Source organism: Aquarana catesbeiana, linkage group LG05 (assembly GCF_042186555.1).
Source record: "Aquarana catesbeiana isolate 2022-GZ linkage group LG05, ASM4218655v1, whole genome shotgun sequence".
NCBI classification, from domain to species: Eukaryota; Metazoa; Chordata; class Amphibia; order Anura; family Ranidae; genus Aquarana; species Aquarana catesbeiana.
Genome location: NC_133328.1, coordinates 5,906,495 through 5,930,143, shown reverse-complemented (window position 1 = coordinate 5,930,143; position 23,649 = coordinate 5,906,495). Strand labels below are relative to the sequence as shown.

At 48.0% G+C, this 23,649-nt stretch overlaps 1 protein-coding gene across 1 annotated transcript in view; it reads left to right on the top strand.

Moving 5' to 3' along the window:
• The window catches only part of LOC141144051 (uncharacterized), an 82,933-nt gene extending 59,980 nt beyond the window's left edge, over window positions 1–22,953 (top strand). Inside the window, exons 4-6 of the mRNA XM_073629404.1 lie at window positions 15,882–16,553; window positions 18,821–18,897; window positions 20,980–22,953. Of these exons, the coding sequence (XP_073485505.1) occupies window positions 15,882–16,553; window positions 18,821–18,897; window positions 20,980–21,066 (836 nt within the window). The 3' untranslated portion in view covers window positions 21,067–22,953. The remainder of the gene's footprint in view (window positions 1–15,881; window positions 16,554–18,820; window positions 18,898–20,979) is intronic.
• Window positions 22,954–23,649: the final 696 nt, after the last annotated feature.

Below are 23,649 nucleotides of genomic sequence, written 5' to 3'. Positions count from 1 at the left end.
TTGCACGACCGCGCCATTATCAGTTAAAGCGACCCAGTGCCGAATCGCAAAAAGTGCTCTGGTCAGGAAGGGGGTAAATTCTTCCGGGGCTGAAGCGGTTAAAACAAAAAAAAACCAAAAAACACTATGACACTGCGAATAAAATGGTGACTCCGCTCCCCTTCTCTTTTGATTGATAGCCTGTGTAATGAAACACGTGCATGATGGGGGCGTGTCTGCTGCTGCTGCTCTGTACCTTGCTGTGAGCTGTGACTGAGGTCCAAACCCAGATTAAGAAAGAGATAGAGAGGGAGAGGGGGAGAAAGAGAGAGAAAGAGGGAGAGGGGGGGAGAGAGCGAGAGAGAGAGAGAGAGGGGGGGAGAGAGAGGGAGAAATAGAGGGAGAGAGGGAGAAATAGAGGGAGAGGGGGAGAAAGAGAGAGAAAGAGGGAGAGGGGGAGAGAGAGAGAGAGGGGGGGGGGAGAGAGAGGGAGAAATAGAGGGAGAGGGGGAGAAATAGAGGGAGAGGGGGAGAAAGAGGGAGAGGGGGCGAAAGAGGGGGAGAAAGAGAGGGAGAGGGGGAGAAAGAGAGAGGGAGAGGGGGAGGGAGAGGGAGAAAGAGGGAGAGGGGGAGAAAGAGAGGGAGAGGGGGAGAAAGAGAGAGGGAGAGGGGGAGGGAGAGGGAGAAAGAGGGAGAGGGGGAGAAAGAGAGGGAGAGGGGAGGGAGAGGGGAGAAAGAGAGGGAGAGGGGAAAGAGAGGGAGAGGGGAGAAAGAGAGAGAGGAGAGAGAGGGAGAGAAAGAGAGGGTGAGGGAGAGGGGGAGAAAGAGAGGGAGAGGGAGAGAGGGAGAGGGGGTGAAAGAGGGGGAGAAAGAGAGGGAGAGGGGGTGAAAGAGGGGGAGAAAGAGAGGGAGAGGGGGAGAAAGAGAGGGAGAGGGGGAGAGAGGGAGAAAGAGAGGGAGAGGGGGAGAAAGAGAGGGAGAGGGGGAGAAAGAGAGGGAGAAAGAGGGAGAGAGAGAGAGACAGGGAGAGGGGGAGAAAGAGGGAGAGGGGGAGAAAGAGGGAGAGAGGGGGAGAAAGAGGGAGAGAGAGGGAGAGGGGGAGAAAGAGAGAAAGAGAGTGAGAGAGAGGGAGAGGGAGAGGGAGGGAGAGGGAGAGAGAGAGAGAGATTGAGGGCGGGGAGAGAGATAGAGAGAGAGGGGGAAGAAAGAAAGAGAGAGAGAGAGAGAGAGAGAGAGAGAGAGAGAGAGAGAGAGAGAGAGAGAGAGGGGGGGAGGGAAGAAAGAGAGAGAGGGAGAGGGGGGAGAGAGAGAGATGGGGAGAGAGAAAGAAAGAGAGAGAGGGGGAGAGAGGGAGAAAGTGGGGGAGAGAGAGAGGGGGGAGAGAGAGAGAGGGGGGAGGGAGAGAGAGAGATGGCGCCAAACTTCGATACTTGACAATCCCCATAGGCGACACTTAAACATTTTTTACTGGTTACATGTTTTGAGTTACAGAGGAGGTCTAGTGCTAGAATTATTTCTTGCTCTAACATTTGCAGCGATACCTCACATGTGCGGTTTAAACACCGTTAACATATGTGGGGGCGGGACTTACATATGCCTTTGCTTCTGCGTGCAAGCACATGGGGACAGGGGCACTTTAAATTTTTTTTATTCTTTTTTTATTGTTAATTTTCCTTTTTTTTTTTTTTTTTGACACTTTGTAGAAAAAAAAAATGTGATCACTTTTATTCCTATTACAAGGAATTCCCTTGTAATAGGAATATGGCATGATCGGTGCTCTTTACAGTGAGATCTGGGGTCAATAAGACCCCACATCTCACCTCTAGGCTGGGAAGCATGAAATAAAAAAAAATAAACGATCTTGGCTTCCCAGCCGAGGCGGCGCCGTTTGTTTGAATGCAGAGGCCGGGCGTGATGTCATAACATTGCGCCCCGGCCTTCAAATGATCTGGTCTGTTAGAAATCGGGAGACGGGAGGACAGTTACAGAAAGATGCACTGTGTCTGTGTCTCTCCCTCCAGCAGCTGAAAGCCAGAGGGAGGGAGGGAGGGGGAGGAACCGGCTTTCAGCTACTGGAGGGAGAGACACAGACACAGTGCATCGTTCTGTAAATTGTTCTGCGGGAGCGTGCCCACGGGGCGGGCTGACTCTATGTCCGCCGGCGGCCCACGATCGCCTTTTACACAGGCAGAAAGGGGACCTGCCTTTGTAAACAGGGTGATTCCCCGTTATGACCTGGGACATGACAGATCTACTGTTCCCAGTGATCGGGAACAGTGATCTCTGTCATGTCCCTGGTAGCCCCACCCCCCTACAGTTAGAGCACACCCAGGGAACACACCTAACCCCTTGATCGTCCCCTAGTGTTAACCCCTTCCCTGCCAGTGACATTTATACAGTAATCAGTCCATTTTTATAGCACTGATCGCTGTATAAATGTCACTGGTCCCAAAAAAGTGTCAAAAGTGTCCGATCTGTCCGCCGCAATGTCGCAGTCCCGATAAAAATTGCAGATCGCCGCAATTCCTAATTAAAAAATAAACATAAAATAAAAATGCCATAAATCTATCCCCTATTTTGTAGACGCTATAACTTTTGCGCCAAACCAACCAATAAACGCCTATCGCGATTTTTTTTTTTAACCAAAAATATGTAGAAGAATACATATCGGCCTAAACTGATTTAGAAATTTGTTTTTTTATATATATATATATTTTTTTTTGGATATGTATTATAGCAAATAGTAAAAAATATAGTTTTTTTTTTCAAAATTGTGACTCTTCTTTTGTTTATAGCGCAAAGCATAAAAACCGCAGAGGTGATCAAATATCACCAAAAGAAAGCTCTATTTTTCGGAAAAAAAGGACGTCAATTTTGTTTGGGTACAGCGTCGCAATTGTCAGTTAAAATGACGCAGTGCTGTATCGCAAAAAATGGCCTGGTCATTAAGGGGGCAAATCCTTTCTTGGGCTGAAATGGTTAACGTACAACTGTGTAATCCCATCTACCCACTTTAGAAGGTATTCACTCTAAACCCAGGTGGGTGAAAAGTGATCTAATGGAAGGATATAAGACTTTTCTCATAGTATTTTAGGCCATTATGGTTGTTGTCAGCGAGATGCCAGAGTTAAACTATGTTTCCTGACAGGCTCCATGGCAGCATACGTGTGGGTTGACACCGCCTCCATAATTACCCAATAGGATCCCTCCCTATAAATTTCAGCTGTGAGCTCCTAGCTGTGTTCCTTTTTTGTCCTCCTCCGTAGGACCATATGTTTGGTTCTCTTACCTGAAGACGATTTCCTGCTATCGTATCGGCCGAACGATGTGATGTTACGTCCCTCCGATAAGCCTTGACTGTTAGCAGGGTATGGAGTGTATTGCAGAGTAAGCGCTGAAGAGCTGTAATCATTGGAATGATAAGCGGGCACAGGCTTGTTTGCCTAGCAGTATGCAGGTGGCTATTATCTGCCTGAAAGCCCGGTTTGTGTGTATGGACACTCCTGGCCGAATCGATCGTAGGTGGTCGCAGAAGGAGCGGGTCTTCTAAATCACATCACCGGCATTCCTCCTCTGGCTTTAGACACCATGGTTCATCCTCTAAGTCTAAAGACCATAGTAGAGGCTCTCCTCACCCCCCCTCATCTCATAGTAGGGGACCGGAGAAATCATGTTGGGGATGCAGGGCCCCAGTTCCTGTCAGCAAGTCTCTCTGTGACCGCTGTTTCTCTAAAGCAGCTAATGAGAGAGAAGGTGCAGACCAACCAACACCTGGAAACACTAATTAAGCGACTCGTGACAGAGTAGCTACAGGAGAAAGATGCTGCAAAGCCCCGTGATTCTCCTCCAGATCCACTGATTCCCCTGTCAGAAGAGGGTCCAGTACATGAGACATGGGAGTCTTCTCAACCTAGTCACCAGTCAGCTCCCCCTTCAGACTGCGGGTCAGAAGCAGGTGATCCTGGGATGGGCTTTGAATACACCCTGGTTCCTTCTCTGGTGAAAGCTGTTAAAGACGCTTTGAATTGGAAAGACCCAGTAATTTCTCCTCCTAAACAGAGAAAAATTTTCAAACAGCTCAGCAAGGAGCATCAATATTTTCCTTTCTCACTGAAGTAGGAGCCATAATATCTGAAGAATAGGGCAAGATGGATAGAAAAAGTTCTATGCAGTCTAAAATCTCAAAATTATACCCTTTCAAGGAAGAAGAGGTTAAACATCTTGAGTCAGCTCCCTTTGTGGATGCTGCATTAATGAGACTTGTGAGGTATGTGACTCTTCCTCTGGAAGATACGGTCTCATTTAAAGATCCTCTGGAGAGACGGATTGATTCTGACCTAAAAAGGATTTATTTGACAGCAGGCACAGTGTGTAAACCTGTCCTGGCTTTAGCAGCAGTCTCTAAAGCTTTAGAGGCATGGTCAGACAATGTGAATGAATCTCTTATGCCGCGTACACACGAGCGGACTTTCTATCCTACTTGGTCCGGCACACTTTCCGACGGACTTTGTCCGCCAGGTGCGCCGGACTTTAAAACGGACGGACTTGCCCACACACGCCGGGACTTTCCGGCGGGCTAAGTCCGCCCGTCTTTCCGACGGACTTTCGCCGGAGTTCCGGCGGACTTTCAGAATGAACGGACTTGCCCACACACGGACAAGTCCGTTCATTTTGAACGTGACTCAGGTGCGACGGGACTAGAAAAGGATGTCAATCTTGCCGCTTTTATCGGCGAGATTGACACCTTACTAGCCCCGTCGCGGGGCATACCAGGCCCTTAGGTCTGGTATGGATTATAAAGGGGAACCCCGCTACGCCGAAAAAACGGCGTGGGGTCCCCCTAAAATCCATACCAGACCCCGATCCGAGCACGCAGCCTGGCCGGTCAGGAAAGGGGGTGGGGACGAGCGCGCGCCCCCCCCCCTCCTGAACCGTACCAGGCCGCATGCCCTCAACATGGGGGTGGGTGCTTTGGGGGAGGGGGGCGCCCTGCGCCCCCCCCCCCCAAAGCACCTTGTCCCCATGTTGATGAGGACAAGGGCCTCTTCCCGACAACCCTGGCCGTTGGTTGTCGGGGTCTGCGGGCGGGGGCTTATCGGAATCTGGGAGCCCCCTTTAATAAAGGGGCCCCCAGATCCCGGCCCCCCACCCTATGTAAATGAGTATGGGGTACATGGTACCCCTACCCATTTACCTAGGAAAAAAGTATAAGTAATAAAACACACTACACAGGTTTTTAAAATATTTTATTAAACAGCTCCGGGGGGGGGGGATCTTCCTCCGGCTTCGGGGGTCTTCTTCCGGCTTCGGGGGTCCCTCCGCTTCATCTTCTCCCGGCGTCCGGTTGGTTCTTCTCCGCTCTCTTCTCCCGGTGTTCCTGTTCTTCGGCCGGCTCCTCTGCTGTCTTCAATTAGCTCTCTTGCCAGCAGAGGTCCGGACTTCTGGGCTTCTGGGCTTCTCTTCCCCAGATGTTGACACGACGCTCTCTCCTGCTGGACTGCTCTCCGAGGGCTGCGTTGTGACTTATATAGGTGGAGACCCCGCCCCCTTTTGATGTCACAGTCCCTGGGCATGCTGGGACTGTGACGTTTTAGGGGGCGTGGTCAACATCACCCAGTGACCACGCCCCCTAAAACGTCACAGTCCCAGCATGCCCAGGGACTGTGACATCAAAAGGGGGCGGGGTCTCCGCCTATATAAGTCACAACGCAGCCCTCGGAGAGCAGTCCAGCAGGAGAGAGCGTCGTGTCAACATCTGGGGAAGAGAAGCCCAGAAGCCCAGAAGCCCAGAAGTCCGGACCTCTGCTGGCAAGAGAGCTAATTGAAGACAGCAGAGGAGCCGGCCGAAGAACAGGAACACCGGGAGAAGAGAGCGGAGAAGAACCAACCGGACGCCGGGAGAAGATGAAGCGGAGGGACCCCCGAAGCCGGAAGAAGACCCCCGAAGCCGGAGGAAGATCCCCCCCCCCCGGAGCTGTTTAATAAAATATTTTAAAAACCTGTGTAGTGTGTTTTATTACTTATACTTTTTTCCTAGGTAAATGGGTAGGGGTACCATGTACCCCATACTCATTTACATAGGGTGGGGGGCCGGGATCTGGGGGCCCCCTTATTAAAGGGGGCTCCCAGATTCCGATAAGCCCCCGCCCGCAGACCCCGACAACCAACGGCCAGGGTTGTCGGGAAGAGGCCCTTGTCCTCATCAACATGGGGACAAGGTGCTTTGGGGGGGGGGGGGGCGCAGGGCGCCCCCCCCCCCCCAAAGCACCCACCCCCATGTTGAGGGCATGCGGCCTGGTACGGTTCAGGAGGGGGGGGGGCGCTCGCTCGTCCCCACCCCCTTTCCTGACCGGCCAGGCTGCGTGCTCGGATCGGGGTCTGGTATGGATTTTAGGGGGGACCCCACGCCGTTTTTTTCGGTGTAGGGGCTTCCCTTTATAATCCATACCAGACCTAAGGGCCTGGTATGCCCCGCGCTCGCCGCAATAGGAAAATGTGTTTTTCCTATTGTAGCGAGCGTGAGATGCAATACCCTGCCCTCGTGTTGTATCTGGTCCGTCGGACCAGCCTACACACGAGCGGGCTTTCTGTCGGACCAGCACACACACGAGCGGACTTTCCGCCCGAAACTGAGTCCGGCGGAAAGATTTAGAACTTTCTTCAAATCTAGGTCCGGCGGGCTTTTGGGAAAAAGTCCGCCGGAAAAGTCCGCCGGTGCCTACACACGGGCGGATTGTCCGGCACACTCTGGTCCGCCGGACCAAGTATGCCGGAAAGTCCGACCGTGTGTACGCGGCATTAGAGGTATCTCTGAAGGAGCAGCCAAGAGCTCCCCTATTCAGGAAATCAGGCTAGCCTCCACCTTTCTGGGGGAGGCCTCTATTGATGTTTTTCGCCTAGTGGCTCGGGTGATGTTGTCAGCGGTCACCGCCCGTCGGGCCTTGTGGCTCCGACCCTGGTTGGTGGATCTAGCTTCTAAGCAAGCTTGGTGCCATATTTCCTTTGAGGGCTCGTCTCTCTTCGGCAACAAGCTTGATAGTGCCATTACCGTGGGCTACAGGTGGTAAGTCAGGGTTCTTCCCTCAAGATAGGCGTTTACAGAACCAGAAGCGCACCTTTTCAAGAACGCAGAACACCGACCGTGCAAGGGAAGCACGCAGCTACAAGCCTGGTTGTGATTTTTCAAGATCTTGGAAATCCAGGCAGTCCTTTTTTAAAAGCCCACTAAAGGGGCTTCTTCTGGTAACCAGGACTCCACTAAGTCCTTTTGAAATTGGGCCCGCTCAAACATGTCAGGTGGGGGCTTGCCTTCTCCACTTCCGGCATGTTTGGGCGGCCTCAATTCGGGATTTCTGGACCGTCAAGCCGGTCTCCTCAGGTCACACCTGGGTTTTCAACAGCACTCCCATACTAAGATTTATGCCAACAAATCTTCCAAGTTCAGAGGAGAAGAAACAAGTTCTTTTAGCTTACGTAAGCTCTTTATTGGCTCAAGACGCAGCCATTCCTGTTCCAGATGGCGAACGAGGTGAAGGCATGCATTCCCCTCTATTCTTGGTGCAGAAAAAGAACGGCACATGGAGGCCAGTCATAGACTTGACTCATCTCAACCGGTTTTTCTGAAAGGGAAAATTCAAGATGGAATCACTATTAACGATTCAACAGTCGGTTCATCTAGGGGATTGGTTGGTGTCAATAGACGTGAAAGATGCCTACTTCAACGTTCCAGTGGCGCCAGACTTCCAAAGTTCCTTCGCTTTGCAGTGGGCGATCGACCCTTACAGTTTACCTGCCTCCCATTTGGTCTCACGACATCAGGTGTTCTCCAAGGTTCTGTTGGCTCTGCTCTGCTCTGCTCCGAGTCAAAGGAGTTCATCTATCTAGATGACCTCCTCCTTCTAGCCCAGTACAAGGGTCAACTTCTAGAACACAGGAGTCTAGTAATCGCCACTCTCAAAGAGTTTGGGTGGCTCCTGAATTTTGAGAAGTCACCTGAATCCATCTCAGTCTCTCATATTTCTAGGTGCTCATTTCAACACGCTAGAAGGCACCATCTCGCTACCCGAGGAGAAGATTGTGGTGATCCAGGACAGGATCCACTCAACACTTGCTTCATCTCACCTGTCCGCTCTTCAATGTCTGAAGGTGATTGGCACAATGGCAGCCACCATTCCCATGGTGAAGTGGGCACAATGGCACACTCGCCCATTCCAGAAAGGGTTTCTCCAACAATGGGATTCCCTCAGCAAGAGTCAGCGCATCCTCCTCTCTCCATCCATGAGAGAGTCTCTCCTTTGGTGGCTCCCAGAGAAAAATTTCCGCAACTGCCACTCGATTCTTCCCATCACATGGGTTACAATAACCTCAGATGCCAGCAATCGGGGCTGGGGCGCTCATTGCCTATCGGAAGTGGCTCAGGGAAGATGGAACTCACCATCTCAGGGGATTGTATCCAATATACTGGAACTGCGGGCAGCCTTTCAGGTGCTCAGATCCTTCCACCATCTGATAGAAAACTCCTCAGTGATGCTCCGGTTGGACAATACAACTGCGTGGCCTACATAAGGAAGCAAGGTGGAACTCGCAGCTGGTCTCTCCTACGAGAGGTGGAGCTAATCATGATCTGGGCTCAGAAGAATCTGTCCAACATTTTGGCAGTCTACATTCCAGGGGTTCAGAATGTACAAGTGGACTTTCTATCTCGTGTTCAAATGGACAACAACGAGTGGTCCCTACACAAAGAGGTGTTCAAATGGCTCCTGACACTGGGAGTGTCTCCAGAAGTGGATCTTTTTGCATCCCCATGCAATTACAAGCTGACCAAGTATTATTCAAGGTTCCGGGATCCCCAAGCCTATGGGATAGATGCCCTCATGGATCGGTGTAGGTTCAACAAGGCGTATGCCTTCCCTCCAGTACCTGTGATACTCCAGTTTCTCCGCAGGCTCAAAACAGAGGAGGTGGAAGTCATAGCAGTAATACCGTTTTGGCCCAACAGGCCATGGTTTCCCCTCTTAACACTCCTCAGTTATCGGGATGCAATTCCTCTGCCTCTAAGGCCGGATTTCTGTCCCAAGGCACAATCCTGCATCCATGCCCTGCTTATCTACAATTTAGGGTGTGGTTTTGAGAGGGGAAGGCTTGAAGCCTTCGGTTGTCCAGAAGAAGCCATTTCGACTCTTCTTAATGCCAGACGGAAGAGCACTAATAGAGATTATGAGTGTATCTGGTCCAAGTTCATAGAACACATGTCCTCTAGACCTAAACCTTGTGGTTCTCCAGAAGTCCAAGATATCCTCAGCTTTCTGCAAACAGGGTTGGATTTGCCTCTAGCAGTGAGTTCCCTTTGTGTACAAATATCAGCCATCTCGGCACTTACAGGAATATCATGGGCTAACCACGCCCCGGTTCGCCAATTTTTCAAGGGTGCTATCAGGTTAGGACCACAAAGAAAACCGAGGTTTCCTAAATGGGATCTTCCCCTTGTTCTAGATTTTCTTTCCATGCTTGGAACAGATCCTGAAAAACCTCTATCAGTCAAAGACCTCACACTCAAGACCATCTTCCTGGTAGCAGTAACCTCAGCCAAAAGAGTGTCTGAAATCAGAAACTTAGGTTCTAAAGAGCCTTTCCTGACCTTTTTTCCAGATGGAGCAGTGTTAATTCCCATGCTGGGCTCAAACCCTAAAGTAACATCTATTTTCCATGAAAATCAAGAAATTGTGTTGCCTACCTTTGGCACAACAGAGGGTCAAGATGTCCATCCCCTTGATGTGGGACATACTTTGAGTCAATATTTGGAAGTTACGAAATCTTTTAGACAAACAGACTTTCTTTTCATTCTTCTACATGGAAAAAATTAAGGGCTTCAATTAGATCCATTTCTGGTTGGATAGTACAGATCATTCAAAGGGCTTATAAAGCAAAGGGCTTGGCTCCTCCAGAGGCAGTGACTGCACACTCAACTCTGAGTATCTCAACCTCTTGGGCGGCTTCTTGTCATGTCCCTCCCAATGCTTGGAGTAGGCTAATTACGAAACATGGCTAGGAGCTCACAGCTGAAATTTATAGGGAGGGGTCCTATTCGGTATTTATGGAGGCGGAGTCAACCCACACGTATGCTGCCATGGAGCCTATCAGGAAAGGCAAATTACGGTAAGTATTTGATCTTCACAATAAAGAAGCATGTCACTGGTGTGTCCGATCCCCATAGACCTAAGCAGGGCTTTTTTTTTTTTTTAGCAGGAACACGGGGAACACAGGCACCTCTAGCACCAAATTTATGTAATAGCAAGGGGTGCTGGAGAGTCTATTGATGCAGTAGGGGGTGGAGACAAGGGACGGTGCTCGGAGGTGGATAGGGGGTGGAGACAAGAGATTGTGCTCAGAAGTGGGTAGGGGGTGGAGACAAGAGACGGTGCTTAGAGGTGGGTAGGGGGTGGAGACAAGGGACGGTGCATGGAGGTAGGTAGGGGGTGGAGACAAGGGGCGGTGCATGGAGGTAGGTAGGGGGTGGAGACAAGGGACGGTGCTCGGAAGTGGGTAGGTGGTGGAAACAAGTGGTGACACAGAAGGGGAGTACCTGCACCTACTCTCTGAGAATAAACAAAGGACAGTGCATGGAGGTAGGTAGGGGGTGGAGACAAGGGACGGTGCTCAGAGGTGGGTAGGGGGTGGAGACAAGGGACAGTGCTGGGAGGTGGGTAGTGGGTGGAGACAAGGGACAGTGCTCAGAGGTGGGTAGGGGGTGGAGACAAGGGACAGTGCTGGGAAGTGGCTAGTGGGTGGAGACAAGGGACGGTGCTCAGAGGTGGGTAGGGGGTGGAGACAAGGGACGGTGCTCAGAGGTGGGTAGGGGGTGGAGACAAGGGACAGTGCTGGGAGGTGGGTAGTGGGTGGAGACAAGGGACAGTGCTCAGAGGTGGGTAGGGGGTGGAGACAAGGGACAGTGCTGGGAGGTGGATAGTGGGTGGAGACGAGGGCCGGTGCTCAGAGGTGGGTAGGGGGTGGAGACAAGGGACGGTGCTCAGAGATGGGTAGGGGGTGGAGACAAGGGATGGTGTTTGGAGGTGGGTAGGGGGTGGAGACAAGAGACAGTGCTCAGAAGTGGGTAGGGGGTGGAAACAAGTGGTGACTCAGAAGGCGAGTACCTGCACCTACTCTCTGAGAATAAAAAGCCCTTGTTCCCCATATGTTCAGTGATTGCCTTAGACTAGCCTTTTTCAACCAGGGTCCCCAAGCACCCCGGGGTGCCTTGAGGTTTCTTCAGGGGTTCCTTTGTCAAAATGCCTAAAAATTGCCCCAAAATTGTATACAAGCCGGTGGGTGGATAAAACCTGCCTTTTAGTTACACAAAGTCACAGGTTTTTATTGTACATCATTACAATCTTTTAGTTTCCAACCTCCTAACGACCTGACATCATCAGTTGATCAGAAGGATGTCAGTTGCCTGCATATCCTCCTAGTTTCACCCTACCTTTCCTTTCTTCATTAGCTTTGGGGTCTAATTAGCTAAGTGAGGGAAAAGAGAAACATTGGAATACTAGTCAGTACCAGTTTGCAAAAGTGTAGGGGGTAGAGACAAGAGATTGTGCTTAGAGGTGGGTAGGGGGTGGAGACAAGGGACATGCATGGAGGTAGGTAGGGGGTGGAGACGAGGGACGGTGCTCATAGGTGGGTAGGGGGTGGAGACAAGAGACAGTGCTCGGAAGTGGGTAGGGGGTGGAAACAAGTGGTGACTCAGAAGGGGAGTACCTTTACCTACTCTCTGAGAATAAACAAGGGACAGTGCATGGAGGTAGGTATAGGGTGGAGACAAGGGATGGTGCTGGGAGGTGGGTAGGGGGTGGAGACAAGGGATGGTGCTCAGAGATGGGTAGGGGGTGGAGACAAGGGATGGTGTTTGGATCAGAAGGATGTCAGTTGCCTGCATATCATCCTAGTTTCACCCTCCCTTTCCTTTCTTCATTAGCTTTGGGGTCTCATTAGCTAAGTGAGGGAGAAGAGAAACATTGGAATACTAGTTAGTACCAGTTTTCAAAAGTGCATTTGTTCTGAAAGAATACATAACCTCTAACGTTGGGTGTCCTATGTGTATTAATGTTGCTGAATTACGCAAAACTATCAGAATAGTTTTTACATTTTAGAATGTGGTGCCTCAAGACTGTCCATAATTTTGGAGGATGCCTCGAGATTGTCCATCATTTTAAAGGGTGCCTTGACTGAAAAAAGGTTGAGAAACACTGCCTTAGGCTTGTAGGTAACAAGAGACTTTGGTCGTGTGTGCCTCTAAATTAGGAAATGTTAAATATTAAAAGCCCATTTGGTACACATTAATACAGAAAAGTACAATCTAGTTTAAATGAAGGTCACAAAACTTAAAGTAGGATTGTGACAGACCTAGCCGGGAGAGAGACTTTTGGAGGGGACTGAATGCTAGCCTCTTGCCGATCGATCGTGGGCCCTGGCATTTGGGGGAACTGTGCTCTTTGTGAGCTGTATGCCTGGGGACCCTTGAGGTGGTATTACTGTGGATTCGGGTCCTGGTCCCCCAGGACACACAGACTCTGGGGACCCTGGATTTGCCATATTAGAAATAGTGACTGCTTCATAATGCTGGGACAGATACTGTTAGGAGATGCTGATGTAAATTCCAGCCACCTGTCTGTCTGTTGCCTGCTAGAATGTGTATTGTAAATAAGTCTCTAGTATGGGATCTAAGAGTCATTAGATCCCCATTGTTGTTTGTGTTAATTAACTCTGCTATTGTGATAATGTTGATTGGGTTTTCTGTTAATTAGCTAATTAGCCCATGTTAATTAGGTTAATTAGGTTACAGGTGTATTGCTAGAGTAATATGAGCAGGAGGTCTGCACCTTCTCTTTTACTATATAAAAGAGACTGTATTCCTGTCAATAAAGAGAGATTCCTGGTTGAACTAACATACAGCCTGCCTGGTGTTTGTTCTGAGCTACACAACTGGATTAGAACGGCACATAGCTGTAGTTCTAGACCCGGAGCATCGGATGACCGAACCATCAGATGTTGCGACCTGCAGTCTGATTCTATAGCTGCAGAGGAGTGTCAGGAGAGTGGAACCGAGAGAGCAGGGGCTCGTTACATTGGTTGGCAGCCGTGGGATTTGCTCTCCAGTTACTGGGACACTCCAAACCAGCCTGCAGGAAAGCCACACTGAAAGACTTACTTGAGAGCCGTGTAGGGAATGGTGGGATCGTGTTTCCTTGCCATGAACACATCCAAACCATCACCTGGATCCAAGGTCCAGATAGCAGGAGAGGAGAGGTACAGATACCAGCCACCATGGAAGAGGAATTCAGAAGGAGGTTGCGAGAGATGCAGATACAGCACAGAGGACCAGTATCAGAGCAGGTCCTGCTAGGATGGTTTGATTCTATCCGCTGCGAACTCTGGAAGGAAGCGCTAGCCCGTGAGTAGCGAAACCAGGAAAAAGTTCTCCCCTCCATCCATGTAAGGTACTGGTCGCAGTATAAAGTGCGAATGCTGCTATTGGGGAAACAGCCGAACCAGGAGTGGACAGCCGAGTTAAGCAGGCTGATCCGGGCAGAAATGCGGTTGGACGAGAGCTACAGAGCCCTTCGGTGGTATGTAGCCCAAGTGTGCCCGTGGACAGTGGATTACAGCCCCACGGAAGGCTTTGACTACGATGGCCTGGGATTGTTATACTGGAGGCTGTCTGAGGACCCTGACTTTGGGAGTCATCGGGAGTGGCATTTGGAGGAAATAATGGAGCACAGAGAGAGAAGACTGAATGTCTCAGAAGTGCACTGGGCACAGGAAGATTTGGAGTTTCTGGCCGTACAGGAATGGGAGCTGGAGATCGCCTACAGACAGCTGTTAGACTCTGCTCAACAGCAGGGTGGTGCTCCCTTTGCCTGGGACTATCAGGAAATACCAGTTGACAACTCTGAAATCCTGGCTGAAGAGTTGACAATGTGGCAGAGTAACAGTGTGCTTTGCAAACCTGCCCCCACAGCTAGGGAGGCGGAGGTCTTATGGCGGATGCAGCAAGTGCTGACTGACCTTGATGATCCTGTTTCTGCATGGGATGATCTTGGATGGAGGAATGTGCCTGTCCAGCAGCATGCCAGAGAATCGGCAGTGGAAAATCTTTGAAGATTGCTGTCCCCAAACCTGAAGTGCTGACAACAGGGCAGAGCTCTGCTAACCTCTGCCCAGCACTGATGGCATCTTCTGGGTTCCGCGGAGAGGAGATGGTGAACCTTTATCCCCAGACACCAGTTGCAGAGACAGGGGATTTGATAGACTTTTCTGCTGAGGAAGAACAACCTGGTGAGCCTCCAGCAGAATAAAGGAGTGAGCCCAGACACCCTGTCTTCTCTCCAGTGGCAGAAAGGACTCCAGGGAGAAGGGCCAGTCCAGGCCTCTCCCCAGCGGCAGATATGTTCTCTGAGAGAGGCAGAGGTTGGCTGGGTGAGTAATGCTTTGTTGGAACAATTTGTTTGGGGTACTGTGTGGGTACAGGCATTAGAGGACTGGAACTACTGACTAACTTCGGAGTCAACCCATCTGGGGTCTCCTCCTGTGTTAGTCTCCTGCCGAAAGGGGAGAAATGTGACAGACCTAGCCGGGAGAGAGACTTTTGGAGGGGACTGAATGCTAGCCTCTTGTCGATCGATCGTGGGCCCTGGCATTTGGGGGAACGGTGCTCTTTGTGAGCTGTAAGCTTGGGGACCCTTGAGGGGGTATTACTGTGGATTCGGGTCCTGGTCCCCCAGGACACACAGACTCTGGGGACCCTGGATTTGCCATATTAGAAATAGTGGTTGATTCATAATGCTGGGACAAATACTGTTAGGAGATGCTGATGTAAACTCCAGCCACCTGTCTGTCTGTTGCCTGCTAGAATGTGTATTGTAAATAAGTCTCTAGTATGGGATCTAAGAGTCATTAGATCCCCATTGTTGTTTGTGTTAATTAACTCTGCTATTGTGATAATGTTGGGTTTTCTGAGCTACAAGACGGCCAGTCTGGCCTAAAGGTCATGTCTGAGTCATCTAGGCTGTCTAAAGGGATTAGTTAATTAGCCCATGTTAATTAGGTTACAGGTGTATTGTTAGAGTAATATGAGCAGGAGGTTTGCACCTCCTCTTTTACTATATAAAAGAGACTGTATTCCTGTCAATAAAGAGAGATTCCTGGTTGAACTTACATACAGCCTGCCTGGTGTTTGTTCTGAGCTACACAACTGGATACAGTTAGCTGTAGTTCTAGTCCCGGCACATAGCTGTAGTTCTAGTCTCGGAGCATCGGATGACCGAACAGTCTGATTCTATAGCTGCAGAGGAGTGTCGGGAGAGTGGAACCGAGCGAGCAGGGGCTCGTTACAAGGCTTTTTAGCTGTTTTGGAAAAGAAAAATAGATCTGTAAGATTACAATATGTGTGTTTTTAAATTAACATGTTTGGCCCACCATGGAGGGCAGAGCAAGAGGTTCACTTTAATGCCCCTCCAAGCTTACCCCCACTATCCTGGGGAAAGCAAAGTAACATTCTCTTTGCCTCCAGTATAGAGGTCAATGCGACTCCCCTACTTCTCATTGCTGGTGCTTGGCGACTGGCTGCTCAGGTACCTAGAGCTGTCACATGGGGACAAAAGCCCAAAATCAACCTCAAATAGGGCAGACAATCGAAATCTGTAAGTTCAGATGTTTTTCACAAATGTATGCTCTGGAATTAGGGCAGCTCTAGAATTAGGGAATTGCCAGAAATCAAATCTGATATATTTACAATACTGTATATTTATGGCCTTCACAGTCACTCTCCAGCAATATTAGTGCTTGCTTCTCTTTCATCGTATGATGTGAATTTACACTGATATTTTATTCATCTTCTGCTCTTTTAGATTTTGCACCAACTACATCGACAGCTTCAATAATAATCTATCCAACTGAAACTACAACCACAACTGAATCTACACCAGCAACTGAAACTACAAACTCAACCACAACTCAATCTACACCAGCAACTGAAAACACAACTTCAACTATAACTGAATCTACACCAGCAACTGAAACTACAACTGAATCTACCACTCCAACAGTGCAAAACACAACATCACCTACCACTCCAACAGTGCAAAACACAACATCACCTACCACTCCAACAGTGCAAAACACAACATCACCTACCACTCCAACAGTGCAAAACACAACGTCACCTACCACTCCAACAGTGCAAAACACAACATCACCTACCACTCCAACAGTGCAAAACACAACGTCACCTACCACTCCAACAGTGCAAAACACAACGTCACCTACCACTCCAACAGTGCAAAACACAACGTCACCTACCACTCCAACAGTGCAAAACACAACGTCACCTACTACTCCAACAGTGCAAAACACAACGTCACCTACTACTCCAACAGTGCAAAACACAACATCACCTACCGCTCCACTACCAACAACACCACCTACAAGCCGATCTCCATTTAATTTCACAACTCCATCTGCAAACTGGACCACAACTAAACCTAGCTTCAGCAGCACACAGTACTCCCCTGTTGCAGGAGGTAAGTAGCTTCCAGTTCCCGGCTCCTTACATGTCGGCTTGTTTATTCATTACATTTCGGAGTATACAGTATGCAGGTTGCTGGTTTCTTTGTGGTGGACTGGACGGCATTGTAATGTTTGCAGAAACATGTCTGGACTTTGGTAACCTTCCCAAAAAACGGATATTTCATTTTTTTAGTAAATGCCGGAGAGAGTTAAATCACCCGGCAATCTGTGATCTCTGTAATGACTCCATTAGGTAGGATCTGTCCGGGAGATCCGGGTCTACAACACCTGGGGCCATCACAAGGGGCTCCAACTTTCCCACATGAATTTTTTATACTTTTTTTTTTTTTTTTAATAATATTACAAATGTGGGAGGAGCAAGAACATGTAATAGTGGGCGGTAACACCCAAAATTCTCAGGATAGGGAAATATGGTCAGGAACTCTCAGGGATCGAATATCTAAGACACATCACAAGTCAAGAGCCACTTTGTGAGGTTTCCCAGGAAGGGGCGTGGTCTATGGGAATTATATAAATCGGATATCAGGTTATGCTATAACATTTACTTTTAGGTTTTTAAGATACAAATCTGCAATCATAGATCCCCACCAGCAACAATAGATTCCCCAGCAACAATAAATCCAGCCAGCAACAATAGATCCTTCCCAGCAAAAACTGACCCCCCACCACAACAGTAGATCCCCCTCAGCAACAATTGAACTGTCCCAGAAACAAAAGATCCCCACAAGCAAGGCTAGATCACCCCACTAGCAGCAGGTGAACCCCCCAGCAACAATATTTCACCCTCCAACAACAATAAATCCACCTCAGTAATAATAGACCCCCCAGCAAAAAGAGAAACACCAAGCAACAATAAACCCACCCATTAACAATAGATCCAAGCACCAACAATAGATTCTCCAAGCAGCATTAGACCCCCGGCAATAATAGACCCCCCAGCAAAAATAGAAACCCCAAGCAACAATAAAAGTGCTCATCAACAATAGATTCTCCAAGCAACATTAGACCTCCAGCAATAATAGATCCCCCAGCAACAATAGATCTCCCACTAGAATTTATCAGTTATCAACAATAGATCCTCTTAGCAACAATAAACACCCCAAGCAACAATTGATCTCCCCAGCTACAATAGATCTCTCCGGCAACAATGGATCCCTCCAGCAACAATAGACTCCCCAGCAACAGTAGACCCCCCAGCAACAATAGACTGCTATCGGCAACAATAGATCTCCAGCAGGCAGCAACAATAAAATCAGACACAGCAATAATAGACCCCCCCAGCAAAAATAGAAACCCCAAGCAACAATAGATCCCAGCACCAACAATAGATTCTCCAAGCAAAATTAGACCCCCAGCAATAATAGATCCTCCAGCAACAATAGATCTCCCACTAGAAATTATCGATTCCCCAAGCAACATTAGACCCCCAGCAATAATAGATCCTCCAGCAACAATAGATCTCCCACTAGAAATTATCAATTCCCCAAGCAACATTAGACCCCCAGCAACAATAGATCTCCCACTAGCAACAATAGATCTCGCACTAGCAACAATAGATTCTCCCAGCAACAATAGATCCCTCCAGCCACAATAGACCCCCAGCAACAGTAGATCCCCCCCCCAGCAACAACAGCCCCCTATCAGCAACAATAGACCCCTATTGGCAGCCATAGACCCCCAGCAGGCAGCATCAACAGATCCCCCCACAACAGTAGATTCCCCTCAGAAACAATAGCCCCACCAGCAACACTACATCCCCCACCAGCAATAATATACCCTCAAGCAACACTGCCCCCCCCCCCCCCCGGCAATAATAGATCCCCAGCACTCCTAACAATAGTCACCCCAAGCAACAGTAAACCCACCTAGCAAGAAAAGAGACACCCCCAGCAACAATAGATCACCCACCAGCAACAATAGAACCCTATCAGCAGCAATCGGTCCCCAGCAGCAGGCAGCATCAATAGATCTTTCAGCAGCCAGAAACAATAGCCCCACAAGCAACAATATAACCCCTGCACCAGCAGCAATAGACCCTCTGGCAACACTACATCTCCACCTGTAACAATAGATCCCCCAGCACTCCAAGGCACCCACTGCCAGAACATATACAGTACTCTGTGCTGTAGGTGCCCCAGATCTGCGGATCTCTGCATTCCCACTGGAAAAAAGCCCCGACTGCGTCTACTTCTCTGCCACCAGGCATTACGTACTGTAGCATACTGTATGTCTTATGACCAATGACATTTCTTATTTTCAGGTTCCGTTGTGCTGAGGGTCACCATGAGAAGTTCCATTGGCGTAGATACAAATGTATTGAACACCTTCGCACAACAGGTAATGTCACACACCGCCCCCCAGTGGCCACTTTGTAAAAAGCATGAGCTCTCATGTCTCTTTGCTCAGACTTTGTGGCTCATCCATTGGTTTCCAACCAACTGACATTTGTAGTGTTTGGTTATTCTAACCCTCTGCAGGCGCCTCTTTGTGGAAATCAAACCGTCATTTAAAATGTATGCAAATCAAAATCTAGTGATCAGTATATTTGGCCTCACTGCATAATAAACCCCCCAAAAAAACATTTCCATATATTGCAGATTTCCTATTCTTAGATGTGGCGGCTGAGTTTGTTTTCTTTTTTTTCCTTTTATTTCCCCTTTTTTTGCCTAGTGATCCTGCCAGTAACACGCCTCCTGTCTTAAGCTGGACACACACAATACAACTTTTGTCTGATATCCTTTAGATTTACCAAAACCATGTAGTGTAGGGGTCTGCACCTGATTGCATACAAATTAAAAGTGTTTAGGTTTGACCTCATATATTATATGGTTTTGGTAATTCTGAAGGAAAGAAAAATCTAAAGAAAATTGTATAGTGTGTATCCAGCTTAAAGGTGACTTCACTCTGGATGGAGGAGCAATGGAGACACCTTTGGACAGCAGCATTGTCAGTCATGGGGGGGGGGGGAGTGTTAGATGGACTAGCAGAAATCAGAATTAGATGGACTTGAAAGGGATCTCCAGACTACACCAGGTGGGCCAAATGTGGCCCCACTACAGGATTTTATCTGACCTGCAGCTGATGTGATCAGTCTCCACTATGTAGGGGACCCCGATTCAAGGGGGACTATAATGAGGACCCTCATGTGAGGTGAGAGTCTGATGTGCAATTTGATAAAGGAGGACTCTGATGTAAGGGGGCATTCTGATGGAGACTCTGATGTAAGGGGGCATTCTGATGGAGACTCTGATGTAAGATTGTTGCTTTGAATATTAGAACTTAATTAAATAGTTTTTGGTTTGTGGTGCTCAGAGGCAGTGAAGATCAGCAGCTGCAGCCAATTAGCATGGGGTTTATGTGAATAGGGGAACTTATAGTGGGTGGAGCCAGCTAGGCCCCTCCCACATCTCTGCCCTCTCTCTCCTTGTGCGGGGTGTCTGGTCTTGTCTCCGCCCCCTCCGTTAGTTTTCTGCTGGCAGCCTGTAGAGGGTGGAGCACGCTGGGCCCCTCCCACAGCTCTGCTCTCTCTCCTTGTGCAGGGTGACTGGTCTTGTCTCCGCCCCCTCCCAGCATTTTCTGCAGGAAACCTGTAGAGGGTGGAGCCTGCTGGGCCCCTCCCACAGCCCCGCCCTCTCTCTCCTTGTGCAGGGTGTCTGGTCTTGTCTCTGCCCCTCCCATAGTTTTCAGAAGTAAACCTATAGAGGGTGGAGCCTGCTGGGCCCCTCCCACAGCCCTGCCCTCTCTCTCCTTGTGCAGGGTGTCTGGTGTTTGAACCGCCCCCTCCCAGCGTTTTCTGCAGGAAACTTATAGAGGGTGGAGCCTGCTGGGCCCCTCCCACAGCTCTGCTCTCTCTTCTTGTGCAGGGTGTCTGGTCTTATCTCCGCCCCTCCTGTATTTTTCTACAGGCAGAATGTAGTAGGTGGAGTCCGCTGGACCCCTCCCACAGCTCTGCCCTCTCTCTCCTTGTGCAGGGTGTCTGGTCTTGTCTCTGCCCCCTCATAGTTTTCTGCAGGAAACCTATAGAGGGTGGAGCCTACTGGGCCCCTCCAACAGCTTTGCTCTCTCTCTTCTTGTGCAGGTGACTGGTCTTGTCTCCACCCCCCTGGTAGTTTTCTGCAGGCAGCCTGTAGAGGGTGGAGCCTGCTGGGCCCCTCCCATGGCTCTTTTCTCTGCACGGGCTACATGAGCCCAGTGATGATGTCTCTGCTACTTTCACAAGGTAATATCTTGGTTTGTACAGGTGTTCGGTGCACACAAAGTGGATTTATACCCTTTATGGGCTATTATGGAATATACAGTATTTAAAATGATGCTTTATTATTGGATGCTCAATTTTCTGTTTCCTTCCTTCTGTTACTATATATAACCATTAAAGCTCGCTCGTGTCTCCGCCATTCACAGGACTCTTGTGTTTTACAGGCATGCAATATGGTCTTCTCCGTGGTACACACCGGACAAATCATAGTGACCTATGGGGGGAACACAATCTCTTTGAAATGCTCTTAAGTCCCTTCCATTATCTATTAGTCTGACCCTTCAGAGGATCCTAATCAACGTTCTATACTAATACAACACTTGGTGAAAAATGGAATCTCACTTTCCTTCAATCATTTGTAGGTTTTATAGAATACGCATAGAGATCATTAAAAAAAAAAAATTACTACAAGACTTTCCCCTACAGGACAGGAGTCAATGGAATGGCCAGCACAGCCATTGTTTCAATTGGCCTCCAGGTGGAACTGAAATCTGAAAGTCCCCTCCCCTGAGGATCTGAGTGAATCTATCAAAAGGGACTGGAGTCCTTACTTTTTACAAAATATGAGAATTAGAAAAATGTGATACTGTAAGACTTTTACTGCCAATCCCTACAGGCCAAAAGTTAATAGAATGACCAGCACAGCCATTGTTGCCATTGGCCACCAGATGGCACTGAAATCTGGAAGTCCTCTCCCCTGAGGATCTGAGTGTATCTATCAAAAGGGACTGGAGTCCTTACTTTTTACAAAATATGAGAATTAGAAAAATATGATACTGACTGTAAGACTTTCACTGCCAATCCCTACAGGCCAAAAGTTATTAGAATGACCAGCACAGCCATTGTTGCCATTGGCCACCAGGTGGAACTGAAATCTGGAAGTCCCCTCCTCTGAGGATCTGAGTTCTGCATTTAAAAGGACCTGGATTCCAAACTTTTTACAAAATATGCATTGAGATGATTTGGAAAAATGTGATGCTGTCTAACGTGCAGGGCCCTCCGATCCCTCCTGCATTAAATTGTAATGTAACTGTACTTTCTGCCCTCATGTTGCAATGTGCTGCGTATACAGTTGGCGCTATATAAATCCTGCATCATAATAATAATAACTGTAAGACTTTCACTGCGAATCCCTACAGGCCAGGAGTCAATGGAATGGCCAGCACAGCCATTGTTGCAATTGGCCACCAGGTGGCACTGAAAGCAGGAAGTCCCCTCCCCTGAGGATCTGAGTGCTTCATTCAACAGGGGGGGTTGGGCTCCCAACTTTTTACAGAATATGCATAGAGATGATTTAAAAAAAAAATATTATACTGTAAGACTTTCACTGCCAATCCCTACAGGCCCAAAGTTAATAGAATGGCCAGCACAGCCATTGTTGTCATTGGCCACCAGGTGGCACTGAAATCTGGAATTTCCCTCCCCTGAGGATCTGAGTGCTTCATTTAAAAGGACCTGGATTCCAAACATTTTACAGAATATGCATAGAGATGATTTGTAAAAATGTGATGCTTTTAAACGTGCAGGGCCCTCTGATTCCTCCTGTATTAAATTGTATTGTAACTGTACTGTCTGCCCTCATTATGAAAAGAGCTGCGTAAACTGTTGGCGCTATACAAATCCTGTATAATAATAATGTAAGACTTTCACTGCCAATCCCTATAGGCCAGGAGCCAATGTAATGGCCAGCACAGCCATTGTTGCAATTGGCCATCAGGTGGCACTGAAAGCAGGAAGTCCCCTCCCCTGAGGATCTAAGTGAGTCAATCAATAGGGGTTGGACTCCCAACTTAAAAAATAAAATCTATATAATAAAAATACTTTATTTTTTTTTATTTTTTTTTTTATGAAAGACATTAAAATAAAAATTGGTCCAAATCATGAAATAATCCATAGGCTTGGATTTTCAACAAACAATTTAAATTGTAGTATGAAGGTGTCACCAATATTAAAGAGCTGTGTGAAGGCGTCATAAGGATTTGATGGACAATACATTTACAGATCCTGGCTGCAAGTCAATGATTTGGATTGGGGAACGTGGACTTTAAGTGATGCTACAAAGGATATTTCCTCACCTCTGGGACATTTTTTATGACCGTTGCAAAGATTTTTGCGAATATAAAGGAAGAATGTTCCTACTTTGTGCATACTGATACATGATTTCCAATCACTTCCTATGTGGGAGGGTCTACCTGCTAATAATCACATGATCCATCCAATTGTTAATACTAAAAGAACAACTGCAGGGGAAAAAGAAGACAACCAATCAGATAAGCAGGACATGAAACGGTCTTTTGGTTACAAAGAAGCAGCATTTGACATTTTTTTTTTTAGTTTACTGTAAATTTGAAATAAAAAAATAACTTTACTTTAACCACTTCAGCCCCGGAAGGATTTACCCCCTTCCTGACCAGAGCACTTTTTACAATTTGGCACTGCGTTGCTTTAACTGCTAATTGCGCGGTCATGCAATGCTGTACCCAAACGAAATTTGCATCCTTTTCTTCCCACAAATAGAGCTTTCTTTTGATGGTATTTGATCACCTCTGCTGTTTTTAATTTTTGCGCTATAAACGGAAAAAAAACGAACATTTTGAAAAAAAAAGATATTTTCTACTTTTTGTTATTAAAAAAATCCAATAAACTCAATTTTAGTCATACATTTAGGCCAAAATGTATTCGGCCACATGTCTTTGGTAAAAAAACATGTCAATAAGCATATATTTATTGATTTGCGCAAAAGTTATAGCGTCTACAAACTAGGGTACATTTTCTGGAATTTACACAGCTTTTAGTTTATGACGGCCTTTGTCATTTCTTGAGGTGCTAAAATG